The sequence below is a fragment of the Dendropsophus ebraccatus genome, chromosome 15 (genome assembly GCF_027789765.1).
Source record: "Dendropsophus ebraccatus isolate aDenEbr1 chromosome 15, aDenEbr1.pat, whole genome shotgun sequence".
Taxonomy (NCBI): Eukaryota; Metazoa; Chordata; class Amphibia; order Anura; family Hylidae; genus Dendropsophus; species Dendropsophus ebraccatus.
In genome coordinates, this window is record NC_091468.1 from 49950209 (window position 1) to 49973847 (window position 23639).

The following is a 23639-nucleotide window of genomic DNA, read 5'->3' on the forward strand; positions in this document are numbered from 1 at the left end:
CACCAGCGGCAGGTATTTCGACAGACACAAATTTATTCATGCACTTGAAGGACTAATATTAACGTATACGGCTCCGCAGCTGTTCCTTCAAGGCCGGAATGTAATTTAACAGAAAAAAAAAAAAACTTGCATAAAAAGCAAAAGGCTTTAGATTGGGGAATGTGGAGTTTGCGGTACGATTAGCATACCTTTGTTACAGAGCTGACCACCCCAATTCGTTTCACACAGACACTGCCATGGTTCAATGCAAGTGCCATGGACACATCCTGGGTGAGGAATGCACTTGTCACAGTACTGTCCCTGCCATCCATATTGGCATCTAGGTTGGAGGAAAAAAAAAAAAAGACAAAAAGTTTATACAATTTTACGTTCAGGGCAGAGGAATCCTTCCCGGTAGTATACAAATGTATTGCATTCCTAGAGGGCGTATTGTGCTTTCTTGTAAACAAACCTACAAGTAGTTTTGCCAAGGTCTGTAAGCCAATTTTTTTTTTTTTTTTTTTTTTTTTTTACAAAAGAATAACTGTTCTGGGAGACCCTGCATGGTGCCATTGAACACAATACTACTCTATTCTCAGGTCATTCAAATGAGACAGGGAGGGTGGGTGCTCCCTACAAATCAATCTCTAGGCAATGTCACAGTGGACAATCAATTTCGTGTAAAAAGAAAAAAGATCCCAGAGAACAATGGAAACGCTGCCTTCCTGCCTGTCGACTTCTCCGGCTACATTGGTGTATGCTATATTTTTACATATGTATAAACAGTCGGTCTCATTTTCTGCCATTCGTGTTTAGAAAAATTAACGATATCCGCTAAAAACTTAAAAAAAAAAAAAAAAAAAAGGTGGAGTGTGTGTGTGTGTGTGTGTGTGTGTGTGTGTGTGTGTGTGTGTGTGTGTGTGTGGGGGGGGGGGGGGGGGGGGGTTTAGGGAGCCGCCATTTGGAAATCATAACCACATGAGGCAACGAAGATAGGAAACAGACGTGCAGAGTTATAAGAGGCTAGTGGGGTCTTCAATATTACATCAAGGCTTCCGAAGCTAAACACTCCTTCAATGCCCAAGACCAAAACTTCCCCCAAAGCAGTCTTTAAATTTGTAAAAATAAACCATTAGATAGAGGTCACTCAGACTTCAAATACAAGTCTGCAAGAGCAAATCCGTATCATGGGAAAGCTAGTGCGATTTGAGGCAGGGGGGAGAAAGAGGATCCCGGTTAACCCTCAGCTCTACTCTTCTGGTCATATGGTATACACACAGACAACACTTACTATTATAAGAACAAAGAGTCCAAGTGAACTGCAGTTGCCTGCCTTTTTAGCCAATCAGTTGGCCTATAAAGCAGAGTATGCTACAATGCTATCTGGATTCTTGTGATGCCCCAGATTATGAAGTTCTAGTATTGATACCATCGTTGCCTACAGTAATTCGGGTGCATTTAGAACTGCTACCCAGTTGTGGTCAAAGGTTGGTTCAGTAGACCAATAGGAGAAACAAGCACTCGGCCAACACAGTCCTTGGCTTGGGCAACATTGGGCACTTTGGTTTAGTCTCCAGGATCAACCTCTCTCAGGTAATATGGGGGATTTTTAAGACAACCAGGGTCCCCATTCCTACTGAACCAGACTTGGATCATCCTAGAGTGATCCAAGTCCAGTTAGTGAAACTAGTACTCTGGCAACAAAGTCCTCAGCGTGGGTGGAGTTGGCCACCTTGGTTTAGTCTCCAAGATGAGCGTCTATCTCATGTGGATGCATATTAGTGTTTACATCACAGACAGGACTTTGGTCACCATCCCAGGCTGATCCAAGCCGGGTTGAGTAAAACCATGGGAGGAACGGGTCAGACCCTTTTGTTCTGGTCTCCAGGATCACCATCTCTCTCGGTTAGGGGCCTATAATTTATCTCTTCTTGTGCTAGCCCTGCCAATCACACTACATATATTGTTCAGGCTTCTCTCAGACAGGACCATGTATGCAAATAACGTGTGGGAAAGTTGCACCTTAAACAAATAGTGTATGAGCAGCAGTGCATGTCTGAGCATCGAGTGGGAGGTGAGACATAGAAAGAGAAAGGCCTAAAAACTGGAAACAAAGCCTGTTGTTCTTGTAGTGACACAGCAAGCCATGTTTATTTAAGCGACAAGTGCACAAATCATTAGCCCTCGTCTCCTGATCTGAGGTACTGTATACAATGCCCAGGGCACTTATTTTATATGTACACTCGTTCGGTTACATTGGCTGCTTTGTTTGCCATGGAACGGCAATTGCGCGAGAAAAAAAAAAAAGTTATTTTAGTTAGTGTACATTTTCTATACTCAAATTTTAGACTATTAAGGAATTGGGAACCTACTCTGTTCTGCTAGATGCTATATTAAAAGGAACTGGACTGTGTGCATATACACAACACATCCATACATACCCGTAATGTAAATATACATTTGTGGTGTAACCTTCCTGCGATATAGCAAAAAGCTACAAAGGCGAAGATGAAAGATGATCCGTAATTCCAAGTCGTCCCAATATTTTAATTATTAAATTGTCCGGGTATGTATAAAACCTGCTTTCCATTGTATCAAAGCCAGAACACAGACAACTTCAAAGCTTAGCAACAAACAGTGTCTACTGACAAGATTCCATCTCAGCCATTAACCTCTCAGCACTCAAATGCTGGCTCACAAGAGCCCAGGGACCCAGAGATTTTACTAATCCCATTCTAAAGAATGCCTCACTTTTTGCCTATTGATAGACTTGATGTGGGGGATGGATAGTACAAAGTGTTAACCCCTGTCATGACACTGAGCTAAGACGTATACTGGCAAGGATCCCATTATAGCTCCTACAGAAGGATAAGTGTCACAACTGTGTACAGGAATTTTAGGTCGGAACATCTATACTTTGACTACTAAAAAGTTTCAAGAAGTCAGTTGTACTGTACTATACCTGCATTCTCCGGGAACTTTGCAAGTGCCATGCTTTGGGCTACAGCCTTGACTGCATATTGCTAAAAAGAAAAAAAAAAAAAAAAAAAAAAAAAGCGTAAAAGGTCAGTCATTTTATTGCATAAATATATGGTAACAGATATGGTATGCTTGTCTTGACTTTGACCAAATGTAGCCTTGCCATTCCCTGACTTGATGGGTCAACTGCAGTCTACTCGCGACCATATTCAATTGGCATAAAGTTTTCTGAATTGAGTTTACAGCTACATTGAAACGCTCTACAAACATAGACCACAATGACTGTTGTTCTGGACCATGGGTCTTCAAACTGCAGCCCTCCAGCTGTTGCAATACTACATTTCCCATCAAGCCTGGACAGCCAAATCCAAAGCTTTAGCTGTCCAGGCATGATGGGAATTGTGGTTTTGCAACAGCTGGAGGGACGCAGTTTGGAGCCCCATATTCTGGAAAGTCCAGAACATTCATAAACACCAATGGACAACCCAATGCTCAATACCAGGAGCCAATTACTAGGCACACTTGAGAACTGACTATTTTTGTGAAGAGTAAAAAAATGCCTAAATATATATTATACCTTTGTTACATTCGGGTCCAGTCCAGCCTTCCAAGCAGGTCTTGTTTCCGTTCTGATCACAAGTATAATGTCCAAAGAAATCGTCTCTTGGCCGACAAAATTTATTGCATCCAAAGCCATAGTAATGTTCACCACAAGTTACTCGGATCTGGTACTCGAAATGCGCCATTCCAGCATTTTGCTTGAGGGTCTGCCATTGGCGGCTTGGATTGATCATCCCGGAGTAGGTGGCCTTGTCAATGATGTCATCACGCTCTTCAAAAAAAAACAAAACATTTTTTTTTAATCAAACTATGTGTTAACCTATAATGTATGACATAAATGTCTACAAAATAAAAAAAAGGATACAAGATTTGGAAGGACCTAACCAACAAAAGTGGAAGCATGCCTAGACACACGACCTGTCCTTTCAAAACATGCGTCTGTTTAACATTATAACCTGAAATAATATTTCACAGTAGCCCGGAATATTGTATATATCTGTGGTATTTCACTCTGTACCTTGGGCCTTATGACTTAAACGATCTGACACTGTCTTACGACCTGCAGCAAGCTCGGCTTTGACTGCAAAGTGAAGAATTATCATAAAACATTTAACTCTGCACACAGTGGAAAGAAAAGCAGAGGGCAGACCATTCAGCAAACAAGAAATCGTAAGGCCCTTGTACAACAAACTGAAGGGGAAAATGTTCAGGAACTTAAGAACCTCCTGACTTTTTAGTAGGTTTTACAATTTAATAGTGACAATGTATAGAATTTAGACATCTATAGGCTTCCATGTAGTATAAAATGCTGAAGAAATAGAAAAAAAACAATCCTAAAATGGTCCACAAACACCAAAAATAGCTTGGACCATTCATTCTATACATAATACATGTTCGAAGTGAATGGTTCAAAAAGTTTCCCTATAATACTTAGATGGGACAGTAAATCCAGCCTTGGCTTGCACCTGCCCTTGTCATGGTACATTTCAAAACATTTTCATAACCAATAAATGTTCATCTACAGAGGGGGCTGTCATTCTCCCGATCAACTTATCGGCACTTAAGCGACCAGCTATGGGAATACCATTAGCTTGCAGGAAAAGGAGAAATAAAAACAAACTTCTATCACTAAACCCCTTGCCGTTTGACTCTAAGGTCGAGAAAGCGTCCCACTGTGGTCTCTTGATGGAAATGAACTGTTGCTGTTCTTTTGTTTATTTTTTTGTGCCGTGAAAAAATGCGGCAAGGGAAGAGATGGAGCAAAAACTGTGGTTTAACCCATGCGTACTTTACGAAGGAGTTGACTTTCAGAAGATGAAGCCGTATAAGCTTAGTAAACTTGGCTAAAAATTTGTTTGAAACTCAAAGTGGTCATGAAAGTGCTTCCCGCTAGCAAAACTACAGAGGCCTGGACCAAGGAACATTCTGAAATATTTACGGGCTGCTTATTCGGGAATACTAGGATAGGGCTTAAGTACACAACATATGACTATGGAGCTGTAATATAGAACATATTGAAAGGCCATGCAAGGAAAAAATTAACAACAATTGCCATAGGATGCCATTTTAAGACAGTATTCTCCCTGTTCACATATGGCGGCACATTCTAAATGTGAGGCTCTACTGCTCTAGGGAACAGATGAACTAATGCCAACTGTGCTGGCTGCTGATGTACACACTTATCTTGGATGTATTATTCCTCCCAGTAAAAGTGACAGGCTATTTGTCGGGAATTAGTGAGTCAAACACAAGATGACTACCCTCATTTTTCCTGGCACAAGGATATTGTAAAACATTACTGGGAATACTGGACCAGGTTCAGCAAAATATAAATTATATATATTTATATATCTCAACAACAAGACACAACTGATTCTTTGACACTGTAAACTAAAGGCCCAATAATCCAGGAGAAGCAAACTCCGACTTGTCAGCACAGCGGTAGTTTCCCCTCGTTCCTTAGATCGTTCGGGCTGCCCATTGAAGTCAGCATCAATCTGCTGCCGCCACTATTACATGAAGAGATGTGCAGCGGCCATCAGTGCACAAATCGTGCTCTTTGAACAGGTTGAAAGACCACGATCATGCACTTTGGCTGATCGTGGTCTTTCAACATGCACTATTACAATAAACGATTATTGGCTTGAACGGCCAGTAATCGGCCAAGTAAGGTTGATAACTGTTTAGACTAGAGTCTAATGAGTCGCCAGATTCAGAGTATGGCACTGTCATATAGTGTCTTTTCTTTAAAAAACAAAAAAAAAAACCACAATTCTTGCATATTTACAATAGTAATTCTGCCCCAACGTAGGTATCTTAACAATACTAACCATTGGTCTCATTATTGTGATCCCAAGCTTCCACAACCAAGGTGTATGATCTCTGGAAAAAAAAAAATATTTGATTAGATCTAATAAAAATGTAGGTGCAAATAATAAATAATAAAAATACATAGACTGTACACACACACACACACATACTTCTGATAAGATCGGATCTATGTTTTTGTTTGTGCCAATTGAAAGCTAAATAGGCAACAGATTACCCTTACATCAAACATGATCCTCTTTCACCCTTCTAAGCTAACTTATCCAGACTGATTCAGCAGAGACCTTTCACCTTAAATTACTCATCATTGTCAACACTAATGAGTTTCATGTATTTGACTGGGGAGAACCAATAAACACTGTCATAATAATGGTGAATAAAGGACAGGAAAAAAAAAATGAAAATAAAACTTAACAAAAATCGGATGCTAAGGACGGGAAATATGTGCTCATTCGTTTAGTCTTCTGCAAACACTAATTCACCGAGCATCTGAAGTGAAGTCTCCTGGGAGTTTTTGCTTTTCAGCACCTCTTTGAAAGCTTTGTCTGCAATAGACCATCACTGCTCCCACAAGTATCAGGTAACCAGAGAAAGAACTGATGAATTTTCGCGAGGTTGGAAAGAGCGAGAGAGGAAAGGTTCTTTAATACAAAGCCTAGGACCTAAGCATTGAAAACCTTTAGGGCACAGCTATGTGTCACATTTATAGGCGCTCTAATCTGACCAGGAGATCTCATACATTCCTGTAATAATCATAAGCATCTACTACTTAAACTGACTCCTTCGCTCTGGACGTTTGCCAGCCATTGTATACAGCCACCTTTTATCTCTACTCCCCATAAGCAAGCCGAAGAGGCAGAAGCTCTCTCTCTCTCCGCTCAGCACAGGCTTAGAGATTTGACGGGGGGTTGAGATACAATGGGACCACTTTGAAACACGTCTTTAAAAAGGAGACTAGAAGTGGCTAAATCCTCCGCTGTATTCTCATACGAGCAAGTCAGAGCTGGTGCCCGGCAAGACAGGAACTAAACTGAAAATTACTTGGCTCCGTCGATGTTGGTAGCTGTAGATCCTGAACCATTTGGAAACAAATGGAATGTGGTAATTACATAGAAGACAAACCAGAAGCGCATAGAGTGTTTATGGAGAAAGGTAAACACCTTGAAGGTGTAGGCACAAAGATAACTTCAAAAGTCAGCATAAAGCTACTTCTAATAACTTGACCGAGCATGCAGTCTTTGAAGGAAAGCCCTTCTTTGTGAGGCTCCACTTGGAATACAGCCTAAAATATGTTTCATAGTCAAAGAACAGGATTCCATTTTGTTCACAGATAACTGTGGGAAAATTCAGAGACGAGGAAGCAAATCTGGATGTGTCCGGACATGTACATAGCCTCCAATACAAAGGCCACCAGCTACGGCCAACGAAGCTACAGCCTACGACTATTTACTACACGTTATATTATATTTTTAATAGGCTTTTATTTGACTTGTTCCGTCCCAGGAAAGGGAATCTGTAAAAAGTGTTCACAACAATCTACCAAATACTTTCTGCATTACCACCACACCTTCATTCTTCAGGAGAAGCCATTACAGCTACGGGATAGTTGCTTTAAAGAGTGCAGTTAATGTAGAGTGGGTGATGTGTATCGCACGCTAAAGAAAACCTACAGTATTGTTACAGACAACAAACCCCACTGATACAGAGAAAGAAGAAGGCCCGCGAGGTGTCGAGATGTTCAAAACGATCAGAGATCAAAGCTCAGATTGTTTTTCCCACCAAATATAATAAAAATGCTGTCACCGATCCCTGGGGGCCCCAATATGGGTGCTGTAGGCAAGTCATTTAAGGAGCAAGAACAGTTTACATCTACCTATCTAGATAGAACCGCCAAGTCGTACATGATTAAGCACAATAGTATGTGACCGTCTTTATAAATGTATTACCTGCTGATAATTACCAACCCTCTTAACATTTCATACAACACCCTCAGCATGCCCATTTGTCTTTTAACAATGCACAGAGCAGTAGGGCCAAATGATTTATATCTGCCAGGCCTGGAATGCCGAACTGATGTCAGTGCCAAACGTATAACTAATTACTAACTGAAGATCCAATCAGGCGCCACATTCACTCCACATCTGCCAGTCGAGTTGTGTGAATCTCTAGGTCAACTCGAGTTTTTCACCCCACAAAATTCCTGTGCACTTTGGGTTTTGGAGATATCTCTGCGAATCTCCGAGGCAACAATAATTTTTATTCTCGGGAAAAAAAAAAACAAAAAACAAACACACACACACACACGAACACAGTAATTAAGTAATTTGCAAGCCAGCTATTTTTGACCCCTAAACATGTCCGAAAACCATTGCAGAATACAGGACTTTTTCAGAACGGTTAACTGTTGTTTTTGAACTTGCACTTAAAATTTTTATAGCCGTAATTTTTTTCTGAAGGCAAACTACCGGTCATTTTTCCTTTAAGCCATAAATCAGCAAATTTTACGTCTCAGAAGTGTCCTCTGGGCAGATATAGCCCATCATTGGCTATAGTCATGGCAGATTTTATAATATATACACATTTTTCTTAACATGCAGTTTGTCGTTTGTAATATTTTCAAATTTTTAATTTTTCAGATTTTTTTTTTTAAAGAATCACCATGTCTGGGACATACAATCAGTAGTCCAACAGGTCAGAAGAGTTAACCTCTATTTAGCCAATGTGAAACAAAGCAAGCCATGTCAGGGCCAGAGGCCGGTGGTCAATCAATCTTTTTGGAGTTTCTAAAGTGATCCTAAAACTGATTGAAAGCTGTGAAAAAAAGTGTGCGGCCAATAAATCTGCCACGTGCTAGAAAACTAATGTTCACCATATTAGTGTTCCTATACCACACACACACACTCGTACTGGCTTCCATATCTGCGGTCACAGCTCTGTATACCCCGATTCAGGCCATCACTGATCCTTTAAGTGCTTATGTTGCACCTGAAGCCCTGTATACGGTCCAGGATATAATACCAAATAAAAAAACGAGAGCGAGAGGAAAGCTCATTCACAATTATAATGGGAACTGTTGGTTTAATAATGGGTGAATGAACACTCACATCCACCCTGCTGCATTCAAGGTTCATCTCTGGAATGAAGGCAACCAGCAGGTTTTAATGTTCCCATGACCATAGATGACCTCTGATAAATATACATCCAACCCAAATAATAAAACTGCACACAGTCAACATATTCCAGTGAGAGATCGGCCGTGTCAAAGATCAGCTGAGTACTGATAATGTCACACTTCACCAGTCGCTAGAGATCCGGCCTAGGGCCAAAAATTTGTGTCCAGAAATATGTGGAGGGTACAGGCCTTAAACTCCAGATAAGGATAACAAGTATAATGATTTTATAACAATAAAATATCCAAATACGTGTCATATTCATACCTGTAGATTATCTATAAGGAGTCACATTTGATCCAATCACATATAGCATAAAAAAAATTTAATTTTAATAAAATTAAAAGGCCCTTTTACTTCAGAACTGCTCCCAAAACACAATGCATCATCAGCATAGCCCTTTATTATGGTCGGCGCACATCACCTGTCACACGGGGCTCTGTATGGCCTATTACTGTGATTCAGTTGGCCACACAGATCTGATCAGTCAAAAGTTTTTTTATCCCATTGATCAGCTAATCGTTGACCCATTATAAGGATGATCATTAGGGTAGGTTCACACTACAGAACCTGAGCGGAGAGTTTCCAACGGATTCCGTAGCTCATACCTGTTCACGGCCGCGCACCTCTCCGCCCGTGCCGTAGAGCTCATTCTATGCACAGGCGGATTCCGCTATCCGCCAAAAGAACTGACATTCTACAGAATCCGGCGTAAATTCTCCGCTCGAGTTCCGTAGTGTGACCCTACCCTTACTATGAATACTAATTAGCCCCATAATTAGGCTTGTATATGAGGGCTTTATGGAATATGCACAGGGGCTGTCCAGGATTAGAAAAACTTAGCTATCCTTAGCAACAGCACCACACCTGTTCATGGTTGTGTCGTGTATTGCAGCCCATCTTCATACCGGATGCAACATGTTGTGTAGTTTTCAGAAGAATGCCATGTTTTAATACAACTACTATAGCAGCATAATAAAACAAAAAACTAAGCTGCTATTATAGTTCCCACCCAGCTTTTCCAGATTCCTAAAGAAGAAGCCAGTCTGGTCTTTTTTTTACCCAAATTTGTCGTCCAAGATTTTGGGAAAGCTTGGTGGAAACCCCTAGGACAGCGTGTGGCAAAACTTTGCAACAGCAGTAGGAGAGGAGTTGAGGGTACACTGCCCTGGTGGAACTGTAATGGATGCCATATTGGTTGTCAGGCACAAGTTCCAGGGCCCCAATGCAAAACCTCTGCGTCTTTTGTGGCAGAGCAGCATTTAAGTCCTAGATGTGACAGCTACCTATATCCCTTATCGCTACGCCTTTGTTGGGGGGTGGCCAGATTCCCATAAAACATGGGTCTCCAAACTGCGGCCCTCCAGCTGTTGTGAAACCACAACTCCTATCATGCCTGGACAGCTAAAGCTTTGGATTTGGCTGTCCAGGCATGATGGGAAATGTAGTTTTGCAACAGCTGGAGGGCCGCAGTTTGGAGACCCATGCCATAAAACAACCAAAAACCTCAATGACTTGCTCAGCGTAAGGGAAATGTGCCTTAAGTGATCAGATTATTGCAAATTCAACACGGCCATTGAAATCCCAAGTTCCCAGTGTTCCCTGCACACATATAATAATGACAGACATGCAGTCTCAAGCGCTGGCTGCTGCCTTGCCTACAAACAGACACTAAACACTACGTTGTCTGCATATGCATCACGTAGTTGCAATTTCCACATACTTTGCCAAGAACGGAGCTTTTACCAGATATGAAAAAAAGCACCTCATTATGTCACCGCTAGGGAGCCGGGCTCGAAAGCTTTTTAAAAAAAAAAAAAAAAAGTAACAAAGCTCCTGTCGGGGCCTTGTCCGTAAATTGCTGAGTGGACGGAAAGCAAGCTTTCACATAATTCCTAGAGAACCAAAAACAAAACAAAAAGTGATGAGCAATACCATATTTACTGATGGGGCAGCAAAATAAAAGCTGCTTACTCATCGCGTAACCCATCAGCGGCCGCCGTCAAACCGCACATCAAACACAGGGCTCCTCTAATGTGTAACATATGTGATAGCAGCCATCCCAGTGGCACCGTGAGAAGCCCAACACCATCCCTAATAACAGTGCGAGAACCACATCAAGCAACAACTGCAAATAAATAAAATTCATTAACAAAGTTGTATTCCCCCCCCCCCGTCGGTCTATTGCCAGAGTAGCCAAAGCCACAAAAACCAGTAACCGAATTCATGAACTTGTACGATACAGCTGCGGACGTCTTGCCAAGTGATGGAGGGCAGACAAAATGCCACTATCTAAACTATGCATGTGTTGTATCCAATAGACTGGGGCTGATCTCTGATCTGGCAAGCCTACTGGAATAATGAGTATCCTGTGAATACATAATGTGCTAAAGTTACCATTGTGTGAACTAAGTCCACGGTTTGTCTGGGAGCCGAGCTCTGCTGAGTCTACTGCTGCTTCCTGTTGCTTGTCCTGTATTTGCATTATTTTTGGATGGGCCCCCATTATGTTCTGTAATCCTCGGTGCAGTCAGAATGGCCACACTATTGTTCTTAGTTAATATTAGCAGTCATTGCCTGTCTGGGTGGCCAGACTACAATGTGTTCTGATCAAAAAAAAAAATAGCATGTATATAAAAAAAAAAAATAGATATAAAAAGCTAAAAAGATTATTTTGTTAATGATATATAAAAAATAATTTGGTTAACCTTAATTTGGTTAAATTCAGGTTACTGTGAAAAAAGATGCATGGCTTTCTGCCATCATCTCTTTTGTTTTTGTTTTAGTTTGTGTATATGATTTTGCATTATACCCACCTCTCTTTAACATATGTTTATATTAGATATGAGCAAACCTGGAGCATGCTCGAGTCGATCCGAACCCAAACTTTCGGCATTTGATTAGCGGTGGCTGCTGAACTTGGATAAAGCCCTAAGGCTATGTGGAAATCATGGATATAGTCATTGGCTGTATCCATGTTTTCCAGATAACCTTAGAGCTTTATCCAACTTCAGCAGCCCCAGCTAATAAAATGCCGAACGTTCGGGTTCGGATCGACTCGAACCCGAACCCGGTTTGCTCATCTCTAGTTTATATCCTTTTTAATCCATGCACTTATAGCAGTGTTACGACAGTGGGTTGGAGGGTTGCAGTCAAAGAGGGCGAATAAGGGGGTATTTTTTTTCTCTCTTGGTGGTGGGGGGTAAAAAGTATGATATGATTGAAGGTTCCCATACACCTTATACTAAAGCTGGCCAAGTCAGCTGGTGGGTTTGGCAGCCTACCAACTCTACACCAACAGATTATGCTGAAGAGGGTTGTCGGTGATGGAGTTTCAGGGCCCGATCCTGTTGGTCACTGAAGGATAGTCTGGTATGAAAGAAGTCTAGTGGTAACTTACCCCCTTACCCTGGCCATTAGGGAAACATGGGTAAATGTAGGGAGGACGGCACTTCCAGATAGTGGTAATCCAGATAGGTAGTAGAAAGGACCCGGCACTCACCAAGTAGTTCTACTAATTTATTATAGTACAGTAGACATCAGGTACAGTACTTACTGCACCATAATAAATTAGCTCAACTACTTGGTGAGCGCCGGGTCCTTTCTACTACTTATTAGGGAAATATGAACATTCAGTAGTGCCGGGCATTCATGTGTAGTGATGAGCAAACTTGAAGAACGTTCAGCATTTGACCCCTGGCGGCTTGAGAAGTTGGATGCAGCCCGAGGGAGGCCTATGGCTGTATTCAAGTTTTCCTGGTAGCGCTGGGGCTGCATCCAACTTCTGCAGCCATCAGGAGTCAAAAGACAAGCGTTCAGCCGAACCCGAAAGTCCATCACTATTCGCGTTTAGTCGGGAGACATAACGTTCAGTTATTTAAAGTGTATGGCTGGCTTAAGACTTTTTTCAAACTATTTTTTGCTTCTGTTTTTTCAACTGTTCTTCAACTACTTTTCGAGTGGTTAAACACACAGTACTGTGTGTGAACAAGGCCTAACACTACCTATCTGCCCACTTTAGCAAAAAAAAAAAAAAAAAACACACAACACACACACACACACACACACACACACCAAAAAGGAACCACCCAACAGAATTTTTTTTATTTTCAGAGATGCCAAAGTTAGCAAGAACAAAAATTTTTTTTTTTTTAAACTGGGCCATAAATTCCTTCCCCACCATTTGACATTAACCCGCCATCTTAAAGAATCCCACCGATAATTAAATGCACTAGTTACAGAAGGGTGGCAAGGTTAATAGATAGAATACCAGCTGGCCAGCCAAGCACAACAGTCAGGTTCACACACAGCAGGCAGGAACAAGAGCCCTTTCTACTTATTTACCTGAAATGCAGAAGGTCTTTGGATGCCATAGAGCCTCCATTTTTATGATAGGATTTCTCACACGGTGGATATGAAGTGTAGGCGAGTGTCCGCTCTGCAGACTGCCGACCTTGCCCCCATCATTTAACCATTACAATCGGCCATTATCTTATCTACATCCTTATTGTGCTCCAGTGACTTTTTTTCCCAGTCTGACTTTGTTATCTAGCAGAACAGCATATAGGTAGGTAGTCTCCTTATGCTATATGTGTTCTGCTAGATAACTATACGTCATTTATATTCAATGATGGCTACTAAAGGTGTGTGTGTAAACTCATCCAATGGGCATCAAATGCTATCCCCCCCTTTTGTGGAAACAGTGCCACACTTGTCAACAGGTTATGTGTGGTACTGCAGCTTAGCCCTATTTCAAAATGAGCCAATCTGCCACATCAAACAAGCCAAAAAACAGCCATATTTTTCTAATCACATTCACTACCTTTCGTTGCAGGTACATAATGAGGGTTGTACTCAAAGACCAGGTTAAGCACCGTTCACAGAACCATTTTAGTGGAGACGCCAATGATGCCCACAAACTCCACTTGCACATATAGGTTGTCTGTGAGGTTACGTTACAGTGTCTGCACAGCTTATTCCAACAAAATCAGACAACTACTGTAGGAGTGTTACCACAGCCTTAAAATGGGTACCATGAAGTAATAGTGTAAAAAAAATAAATAAATGATATACAACTACTGTATGTACTACAAGAGGTGTATTCCTTCCAGTGTGACACAGTGCTCTCTGCTGCCACCTCTGTCTATGTCAGGAACTGTCTAGAGCAGCAAAGGTTTTCTATGTGGATTTGCTACTCCTATTGACAGTTCCTGACAGACAGAGGTGGCAGCAGAGAGCACTGTGTTAGATCTGAAAGAACACAACTGCAGGACATGCAGTAGCTGATAAGTACTGGAAGTTTTTGTTGTTGTTAAACTGAAGTAATTTACAAATCTACTTAACTTTCTGACACCAGTTCATTGAAAAACTAATTTTTCTTTAGCCCACACCTTAAAAGTATCCATACAGATGATACAGCTGTTGGCTGAATGTTAGCATGTTAGAATGTTATCCTCTTCTAACCTGATGCCCAATCTTTCTCCCCCCCGACACTATGTTAGAAGAACATGGGGAGCCCCCCATATACATTTCAACCATTCCTAAGGTGTATGGAGGCCCCCTAAAGCCAGTGAAAAATTGTTAGCTCTGCATCATTTACACGTCTAGTACTTACACGTCTTATCTATCCAACTGGGAAAGGTCATAAGGGCTCAGCCCATCAATTCTCAATGCAAACTGGAGGAGGCTGAGGAATGCTCGTACAATTCATCAGTATTTTATAGGTGATGTATTACCTACGACAACCTTAAACTACTGAAAATACCAAAAGCGCAGAATTAAACACAATATACATTTACATTTTATGGGGCAATACAAACAGCAGCAAATTAGGTCGCCACTACAAATTACAACCCCCCCGCATTCTGCAGATTGGGAGTTATAGTTTACAAGTATCTGGATTAAACAGAGACAATACTGTCCCCAAAATTTGACGATTCAGTCATTAAGGAGCGACTATCTCTTGAAAGCAAATGCCCAGTCTGATAAGGATTGAGGAAGACATTAAAAGAAGCCGCTTTCTTGTAAGATAAAAAGCTCCTGTAAATGATAAAATACAGACTAAAGAGAGAGGAGGGAAAAGACGCCAAAAAAAAAAAAAAAAAAAAAAAAAAAAAAAAAAAAAAAAGGCCCAACATCCTACTCCTCCAAGTAGGCCAAACGTATAAACCAAAATGAGTTTTTAGCAGAAATTTGGTAACGATTTTAATCAACGAGACAAAAACCTAAAGTAGTCCCTATACTCTATATCAGGGATGGGGAACCTTCGGCCCTCCAGCTGTTGCAAAATGACAATTCCCATCATGCCTGTCCAGGCATGATGGGAATAGTAATTTTGCAACAGCTGGAGGGCCGAAAGTAACCCATCCCTGCTCTATATTGTCCATCGCAATGGATCCCACTACAGTGCAGGAAAGACAATGCAATGCATAATCTGATCAATCACTTTTGACAGATTGGGTCAGCATAGGTTCTTATATATGAAGCCCATTATCATCTTGTAGACCAGTCCTATATAGCTACAAGGGGGCAAAAACGAGAGTGTGCATTATCAAAAATAGTACAAAGTAGTATAGTATTTCTTGTCTGGTGGCCTGTATCCATTCTGCCATCACCACGTACACAGGCCATCGCCAGCAGGTTCCACTAATGAAGCTGGAGTTCCACTTTATACACATCAACATAAAGCATTTCAATTATCCCTGTGATGTAAGAGATCACTATGCAGCAATGTTGCTGCAAATACAAAGTTGACAACAGGCAGAGTATGTCTTGTTGTAAGAGGTGGTGACAGAGTTCCCCTTAAATAATGGTCTATAGACTAAATAGTTGAACTAATGATTCTGCTTATTTTTTGTTCATCCAACAGTAGTACAAAGTCTTGATTGTTACAGACATAATGGAACTATAAAGCTTTGGCTAGTGCAAGGTTTTTGGATAGTTGCCAAACTCAACTTTTTGGGTTACACATAACCTGGACGTCTTTCAGATAAACAGACCCCCATCTCGCTGGCCACAGCTTATCTTCCCCTTGCGACTTTAAGCATCCCTCATGTACACAGGGACTCTATTTTGGATATTTCCAATACTATGGACAGCCTACCTACTTACAGGACAGGGACACACTCAGGCCTTAGGGGCTGTTGGCCACAACTACACACTACCTTTTACAAAGGTCCACCATGGACCTCTACCAAAGCTGGTTCCCTCTAGAGAGAAGCACAATACAGGATACCATCAGCAACCAAGATACATACTTTCTATGATATTGCATGGACCTTGGTGAGCTTCACTGCCCTGTAACTTCCTAAAGTCCGAGTCCTAGTCCTTACAGTCAGTCCTTAGCAGACCAGCCTTGGCCTTCTCTATCTTACAGACCCCTCTTTACCCTAAAGTCCTCTTGTTCACTGCAACCATGGTTGTGAGAGAGTTTATCAGCACATGCACACCTACAACAGTCACATTCTTCCTGGGCCTAAGCAAACACCTCAAACTACAAGCCAGGGTAGCCATCATCCCTGCTGCTCAGCGACTGTAATGTCTCAAAGAGCTCAGACAACAAATAGGGTACAATACAAACACAAAAGAGGGAGATTAAACCTAGTGTAGAGGAACAACGGAGCAGTTGTCCATAGCAACCAGATTCCAGCTTCCATTTTGAAGACCTCTGAAAAATGAAAGTTGGAATCTGATTGGTTGCTATGGGCAACTGCTCCACATTGGATAAGTCTTTTCCAAAAAAACGTACAATAAAGTCCTAAACCAGTCCCTTAAAAAGGACTCAAAAAACCCACTGAGCAGGGCCGTGCCAACATGCCACAGTTGTATCCTTGGTTTTTATCACAATTCTCATAAAATTAGTGATTGCAAAATGCAGCTGAAGACTTTCGGTCACACTGTGGAGCCCTCTATATCCCTATGGCTGTCAGAGCGCTCCGATAGATCACCCCCTACGGCCTGAGACATATGGAATCAGATTACCACAGGCCGCTATTTATTACAGGCCCAAATAAATTCAATTATCCCAAAAACCAATACAAACATGACAGCCGCCAAAGTGACCTAATGCGATTAGGAAGGATGGAAAAGGCAAAGTAGGGAGAAAACGAATACACTGGATACTCTGTGCAAACTAGGCCATTCCCATTTGCAGGTGCAGGAGAGTTTAGTGCACTTGTTTTGTCCCAAGTCGGCCTGTAACCTAGCAACTTGGTCAAACCAATGACTTTACATTTATTTACAGCCCCCTATTCTCCAGGCCCATTACTCATGGCTACACAACAGAGAAGTCTGCTATGCAATCCATGAATTAAGAGATCTAAAATACAAAGGAAAAAAAAAAAAAAAAAAAAAAAAAAAAAAAAAAAAAGGGAAGGACAATGGAACAAGTCCAGTCCCACCAACATCAATTCCCGACACAGTCTATGCATGGACTAGCAGCGAGCAAGATGAATCATGGGCATTGTGATCCATGCAAAAATACAATGGAGGAAGTGCAGTTTCTTAAAACTTAAAATTCAGGGTTTTTTTTTTTAGAAGATTAAGAAAAAAAAATGCATTCAATATTACAATATTAAAAGTAATAGACACCGCCATATAAAGGTCTCACATCCAGTACCACGAAACAGTCATAGGCTACAATGAAACAGTGCCCCCTAGTGGCCAATGCATATCAGAATAATATATATTCTATAAATCAGGATTTTGAAGGTGTTTGCCTTTCTCAGTCCAGAAAACCGCATAAATTCTATATTTAATGGTTCATAGTAGTGTCCTTCTAGAACCCATCACATGTCGCTCTCCTGATAGATAAGAGAACAGTAGCTCTTCATAACTCCATAGCACTGCTAACATAACTACTTGTTCAGGATCAAACACCTGAATTTATTTCCTCAGGTTAGTAGGCAAACATCCGAATGAGCCCATCCTTCAAAGCAAGAATGGGAAGGAAAAAAAAAGGAAAAGAAAAAAGTCAAATGCCACAACAATGGAGGCACTGCATGTGTTGGCAGTACTTCAAATACCACAAATTTTTATAAAACCTTTTATCCCTTTGATGGTAGTTTTTGATAACAGTTTTATCTCACTGCAAGCAAAAGCTGGCTCTGTGTCTCCACCAACAGAGGCTACTTGTGTGAACCAGGGTATTGTGCCAGTATCTGGCCAAACTTTACTTCCAGATCTACTCAGGAAACCTAGCTGACATAGCAGAGGAATCTATACGGCACAGTACTCTCTATAGGAGAGAAAAAAAAAAAAAAAATCTTTCTGCATTCTTTTTATGGATGTTATACGATATACTTGTAAATCAGATTGCCGAATACAAAACGTCCAGGGAGACCGACGATGTAGCAGGCACAGGACACGTGATTGGTTCCATGCTAGTCTGTTACAACAGGGGTGGCCTCATTACCAAAAATATCTGTGGTCCCATTGGGCAACAACAAGGCTAAAAGGCTGAGAGTGAAAACCACCAGTAGACAAAAGAGAACTGGCCTTTGAGCCAATTAAACCCCTCAAGGTTAAAGCAGTGGATGCCCACACACCAGGAAGACTGGTAGCCAGCTAATATAGCCACCAAGGCTTAGCATAAAAAATATATAATTAGATCAATTATGCCAAGCACCCTCTTAGTACTTCAACATTTTTTGTCCAGTAATATTACCTAAAAAAAAAAAACAACATTTACAATAAAATGCACAAAATAAATACAATCTTCAATGCGGAATTTGCAAAGCATGCAAATTCTGTGCAAACACATATGATCCTCAGCAACGCTTCACCTGATCGTGCCCTGTAACCCGTACACGGCCTATGATACAGTGTGGTGAACTACTGGCACAGAGCAAATTTTACTTAGAAACTTTGTATAAAAAAAAAAATAAGTCTCAGCGGCACCATAAGCAATGATTAATCCGAATGGCACTCCTTGATTCAGTGGAGCTCGCACACCCACCCAGCAACACCTGGCTGGGATCGAAGGACACAGCTGGAGGGGAAGGGTAGGGCAACCACTGGAACGAGCAGGGCGTTCGGAGATGCCATAGGTACGACAATGCACTATAAAGCCCCGCTCCTCGTGGATCCGTGCCAAGCCCGCTTCTAAAAGCATGCAAAGAAAATGGATCGCTTACACCAGCAATAACAGCCTCCCCGGGGGTAGCAAAAGGGCAATTACCACCCTGTCTAGCTCCAGATTACCAGTGTAAACCACATGCAGCCCATGTGTCATTCAGAAGGAAGTGGTGCAAATGAAGCATCCAGAAAGCTCACGGAAAATACAACCGCCTATGGTGGTTGTAAGCAATGCCGTGACAGACAGGTGTATCTAAAGATCCTGCAGCCGGTACACAACAAGGCTCTGCATCTTGGTGGGTATTCGTCCCCTTCCAAATCCCTGAAGCCTACACTTGCCAATTTTTTTTTTTACAGCTGTAGACGCACAAACATTAAAACCACGAGAAGGGAGGGGGGGAATGGGAAAACTCAGCCCAGCCGGACACTGCTAGTAAGGTTTAGCGGAGATTAGTCCACTTCTAGCTCATCAAGGCTACTTGAACATTAGACCGAACTTCTGACCTCCTAATACACTCACAGTCAGGGCAATAATAATAGCCAAAAGTCCCATAAACAGTACCGATACAACCTACTGTATGTACACACCAAAATCCAATGTGGCTGAACGGAACCTATGGCTCATGGCGAGACATATACCTATACAAAAGGACTGATCGTGTCCGATTAGGGCATCACATACGTAATATGGGTTGTATCGTAGACAAATTGTGAGGTTTATGGGCCACTTTACCCAGCATTCCAATACAGCAGCGATATACGGGTCTACAGAGGATACACATGTTTCTGGGAGCAGCTCATGCTATTCCCAGGCACTCCTCCCTCTCTCCTGGGTCACATACTGGAGATCACAGTCCACTTCTCTACACATGAGCCTCCCCTCCTCTTCCAATTGTATCCGCTTCTGTATCTCAGGCTGTAAAGTAGTCGCATTAACCCATTGCATACTGACAGCTGATGTCTTGATCCTTTTATTACTCACTAAAAAAAAAGACATCTACTTGCATTTAAATCTTGCCACTTGCATTGCTCGGAGTCCTGACGTACAGCGCTGAAGACACTGTCGGCCCCATGCAACTACAAGAAAATGCCTGACTTTTTGAAAAAAAAAAAAACAACAAAAAGTTCATTTCACAAGTGACTCACCGGCCATGCAAAACTGAAAGGGAGCACAATCCTGTTCCTCTCAGTATTCCTGCTGAATTTAAGGTTGAAGGAATTCCCTCCAAGGACCGGAGTAGATCCATAGCCGAAACTACAAGGGCCCCCGACGGACACCCTGGACTGGTACTCCTTTAGGCAAACTTTAAAATAAGTATCACACTCATCCCTGGTGCATTTTCGATCGGCGGGGTTCCTGGTGCCATCGCAGCAATTGCCATTCTGCAATTCTCCATTGGGGTTTTGCATAGATAAGATTTCCAACTCGAAGTACCCTGATGCTATAGACACCTGTTACAAAAAGACAAGAAGACACACCGGTGAGCAGCGCTGTTACAGCACGCACACTACACACAATGCACAAATCAAAGCCCCTAACTGCAACAAGGTGCATCTTAAAGGGACAGTACACCTTTAAAAAATTTAAACAAACAAATCTCTTCCCATTAAATATATATATTGATCACAAATCTCCAGGTCTGATAAAAAAAAAAAAAATCCAGAAAGCAAGGAGGTGTAGGGTGTAGTGTCCCTTTAAATGCATGCAGAAAAAAAAGTAGTAGAAGTGCAACAAGGTGCATGCAAGTAGCTGATCCTTCCAAAGTGGGCTTGGTGCAATGGAGCTCCATACCTTCAATGGGAAGCATAGTGCAGCAATGAGGAGCCTGAAGGAGGTGTCAGATAAGAGGGTTCTCCTCCGTAAAAGCATTGCCTCTCTTCTGCAAGTGCTGCCCTGAAGCCACTGATAGCTGGGACCGCTCCACAGCTCTGATATAGGCTGCTGATTTGCTCATGCACGAGTGGAGGAGGACAACACACTCCTCTATTGTCCTGGAGGGCAGCAGCAGCCTCCCTTTTATCACTGGCCTCTTCTATTCTTAATATTATTGATTCTGCTCCTTTTCTCTCTCTGCAAATCAGCTGCAAAGCGTTGGATGAGGCAGACAATGAGAGCTGGGAGCAGAGTGCAGGCTCACAGAGGGACTGCTCATCTATGCAGAGGCTGCAGGAGGAGCAGGAGGAAGGATCAGCTTAATATTCATGATGCTGGGTGGTCAGAGGCTGCAGCCTGCCCCCCTCCTCCCAACACCTCCTCCTCTTCTCTACAGGCTAGGGGGTGGGAGCTGAGAGACAGCTAGGAAGGGGCTGATGTCTGCCTCTAGGTGAGGGAGACAGGTAGGAAGTTTAGGGATTAGCTGGCTGCAGACAGACCAGGTGCCAGCCACAACAAGGCAAAGGGGAAGCTAGTGCAAACTTGTGCCCTGACTTCAGGGAGAGGAAGAAGAGGAGGGAGGGGGGTTGCAGCAGGGCTGGGAAACGTCATTCATTTCACTCCTGGAGACAAATTGCACAAGTGTTCACCACCACCACCACCGTCACACTGTTTCCTGGGGGCAGTTGTTTCATGTCTCCGTGTGTCATGGTTGTACGGTTGCAGGTCGTGTGAAAATACTAAAAAGGACGGCGCTTTGTCACATGCTTAGGGCTATAGGAGATATACGGTCCGCGCTGGGTGTTACGGGAAGGGTTGACGTGCAAAGTTTTATAACTCGTGTTGCGAAACTACAATTCCCAGCATAAGCTTTCTGGGAACGATGGGAGTTGTAGTTTTGGAGCAGCAATACAGGTGTCCAGACACGATGGGAGCTGAGGAGAGTAGTAGTTTTGTGAAAGCGACCCATCTGCCTGGGCACAATGGGAGTTGTAGTTTTGAAGCAGCTATTCAGCTGTCGGGGCACCATGGGAGTTGTAGTTTTGCAGCAGCTATTCAGCTGTCGGGGCACGATGGGAGTTGTAGTTTTGTAGAAGCTATGCAGGTGTCTGGGCATGATGGGAGTTGACGTTTTGCAGCAGCTATTCAGGTGTCCAGACACAATGGGAGTTGTAGCTTTGTAACAGCAGTCCATCTGCCTGGGCACAATGGGAGTTGTAGTTTTGCAGCAGCTATTCAGGTGTCGGAACACTGTGGGAGTTGTAGTTTTGCAGCAGCTATTCAGGTGTCGGAACACTGTGGGAGTTGTAGTTTTGCAGCAGCTATTCAGGTGTCCAGACACAATGGGAGTTGTAGTTTTGTAACAGCGGTTCATCTGCCTGGGCACGATGGAAGTTGTAGTTTTGCAGCAGCTATTCAGCTGTCCGGGCATGATGGGAGTTGTAGTGTTTCAAGTTAGTTTTTTTTTTTTTTTTTGCTCCCTCACCCGGGTTTGTTGGATAATCCAGTCATTGTTTTTTGCACTACTACCTGCTGACTTTACTGCTAGAAGTCACTTCTCTGTATGTTTGTCGGGGACCAAGGTGCCCAAGCCTTAAAAAATAAAAAAGGTGGGATGGCGGGCTGTGTTTCCCTACCCGGTTGCTAATCATCCTGTGTAATAGGGCCAGCAATCAGCCGACAAGCAAGCAAATGTTCATCAGCTGATCGATTCATTTAGAGAGTATGTGCGCAGCTCACACCCGATCGCGGACTCTGGTGGCTGCACACATCTCTGCTGCTCCCATAGGCTTTGTTCTATGGTTTGCAAGATTCTGCTGTCCGCCCAAAGAATGAGCGGGTTCATTCTTTGGGCGGACGGTGAAATATGTCAAACCACAGAATGAAGCCTATAGGTGCAACAGAGATAAGTCCGTGAGCGGGTGTGAGCTGCGGAATCCACAACGGATGTTCCGTCAGGATTCTGTAGTGTGCACATACCCTAATAGTGTGTTTTCACCGAGAGATTTATCTGACAGGTTTTTGAAGCCAAAGCCGGGAACAGACTATAAACAGGGAACAGGTCATAAAGGAAAGACAGATTTTTCCTCTTCTTAATATCAATTCCTGGTTTTGGCTTCAAAAATCTGTCATAAATCTCTCTGTATAAATACACTATAACCTGCTTAAAATTTTTTTTATCATCATTCATTGCCCTCACATCTTACTAAGTAAAAGAGAATGTGCGGCCAATAAATGATGGGAGGACGATCTTTCCTGCGGCCTTCCCTGTGTATCAAGCCTTATGAGACTTTACATATAGAGGGAGAGATATCAACCATGGTGTAAAGTGAAACTGGCTCAGTTGCCCCTAGCAACCAATCAGATTCCACCTTTCATTTTTCAAAGAGTTTGTGAGGAATGAAAGGTGGAATCTGATTGGTTGCTAGGGGCAACTGAGACAGTTTCACTTTACACCATGTTTGATAAATCGCCCCCATAGTGTTTAATTAGCGCTATTTTGCTGCGGTTGCCCAATTCGCGGCAAAATAGTGTGGACATAACCTTATTAAAAATCATAACTCGTGGTATACGTGGAATCGATGGCTTATTCCTTAAATATGGGTTGTGGCAAATCTTGCGGCATCGGTACGCAGCATACCTATAGATCCATACTGGGGACCTTTAGGCACTCT

At 42.4% G+C, this 23639-nt stretch overlaps 1 protein-coding gene across 2 annotated transcripts in view; it reads right to left on the reverse strand.

Annotated features, from left to right (window-relative positions):
* Positions 1 to 21229, reverse strand: part of JAG1 (jagged canonical Notch ligand 1) — a 40343-nt gene extending 19114 nt beyond the window's left edge. Inside the window, exons 1-6 of one of the 2 annotated variants that reach the window (XM_069955592.1) lie at positions 20884 to 21229; positions 20238 to 20543; positions 5850 to 5901; positions 3536 to 3790; positions 2942 to 3002; positions 189 to 319 (exon numbers count right to left, since the gene is read on the reverse strand). In XM_069955592.1, coding sequence (XP_069811693.1) covers positions 189 to 319; positions 2942 to 3002; positions 3536 to 3790; positions 5850 to 5901; positions 20238 to 20543; positions 20884 to 20961 — 883 coding nt within the window. In that variant the 5' untranslated portion in view covers positions 20962 to 21229. Of the gene's footprint in view, positions 1 to 188; positions 320 to 2941; positions 3003 to 3535; positions 3791 to 5849; positions 5902 to 17078; positions 17120 to 20237; positions 20544 to 20883 lie in introns of those variants that run through there. The other variant, XM_069955593.1, reaches the window with a different exon arrangement.
* Positions 21230 to 23639: the final 2410 nt, after the last annotated feature.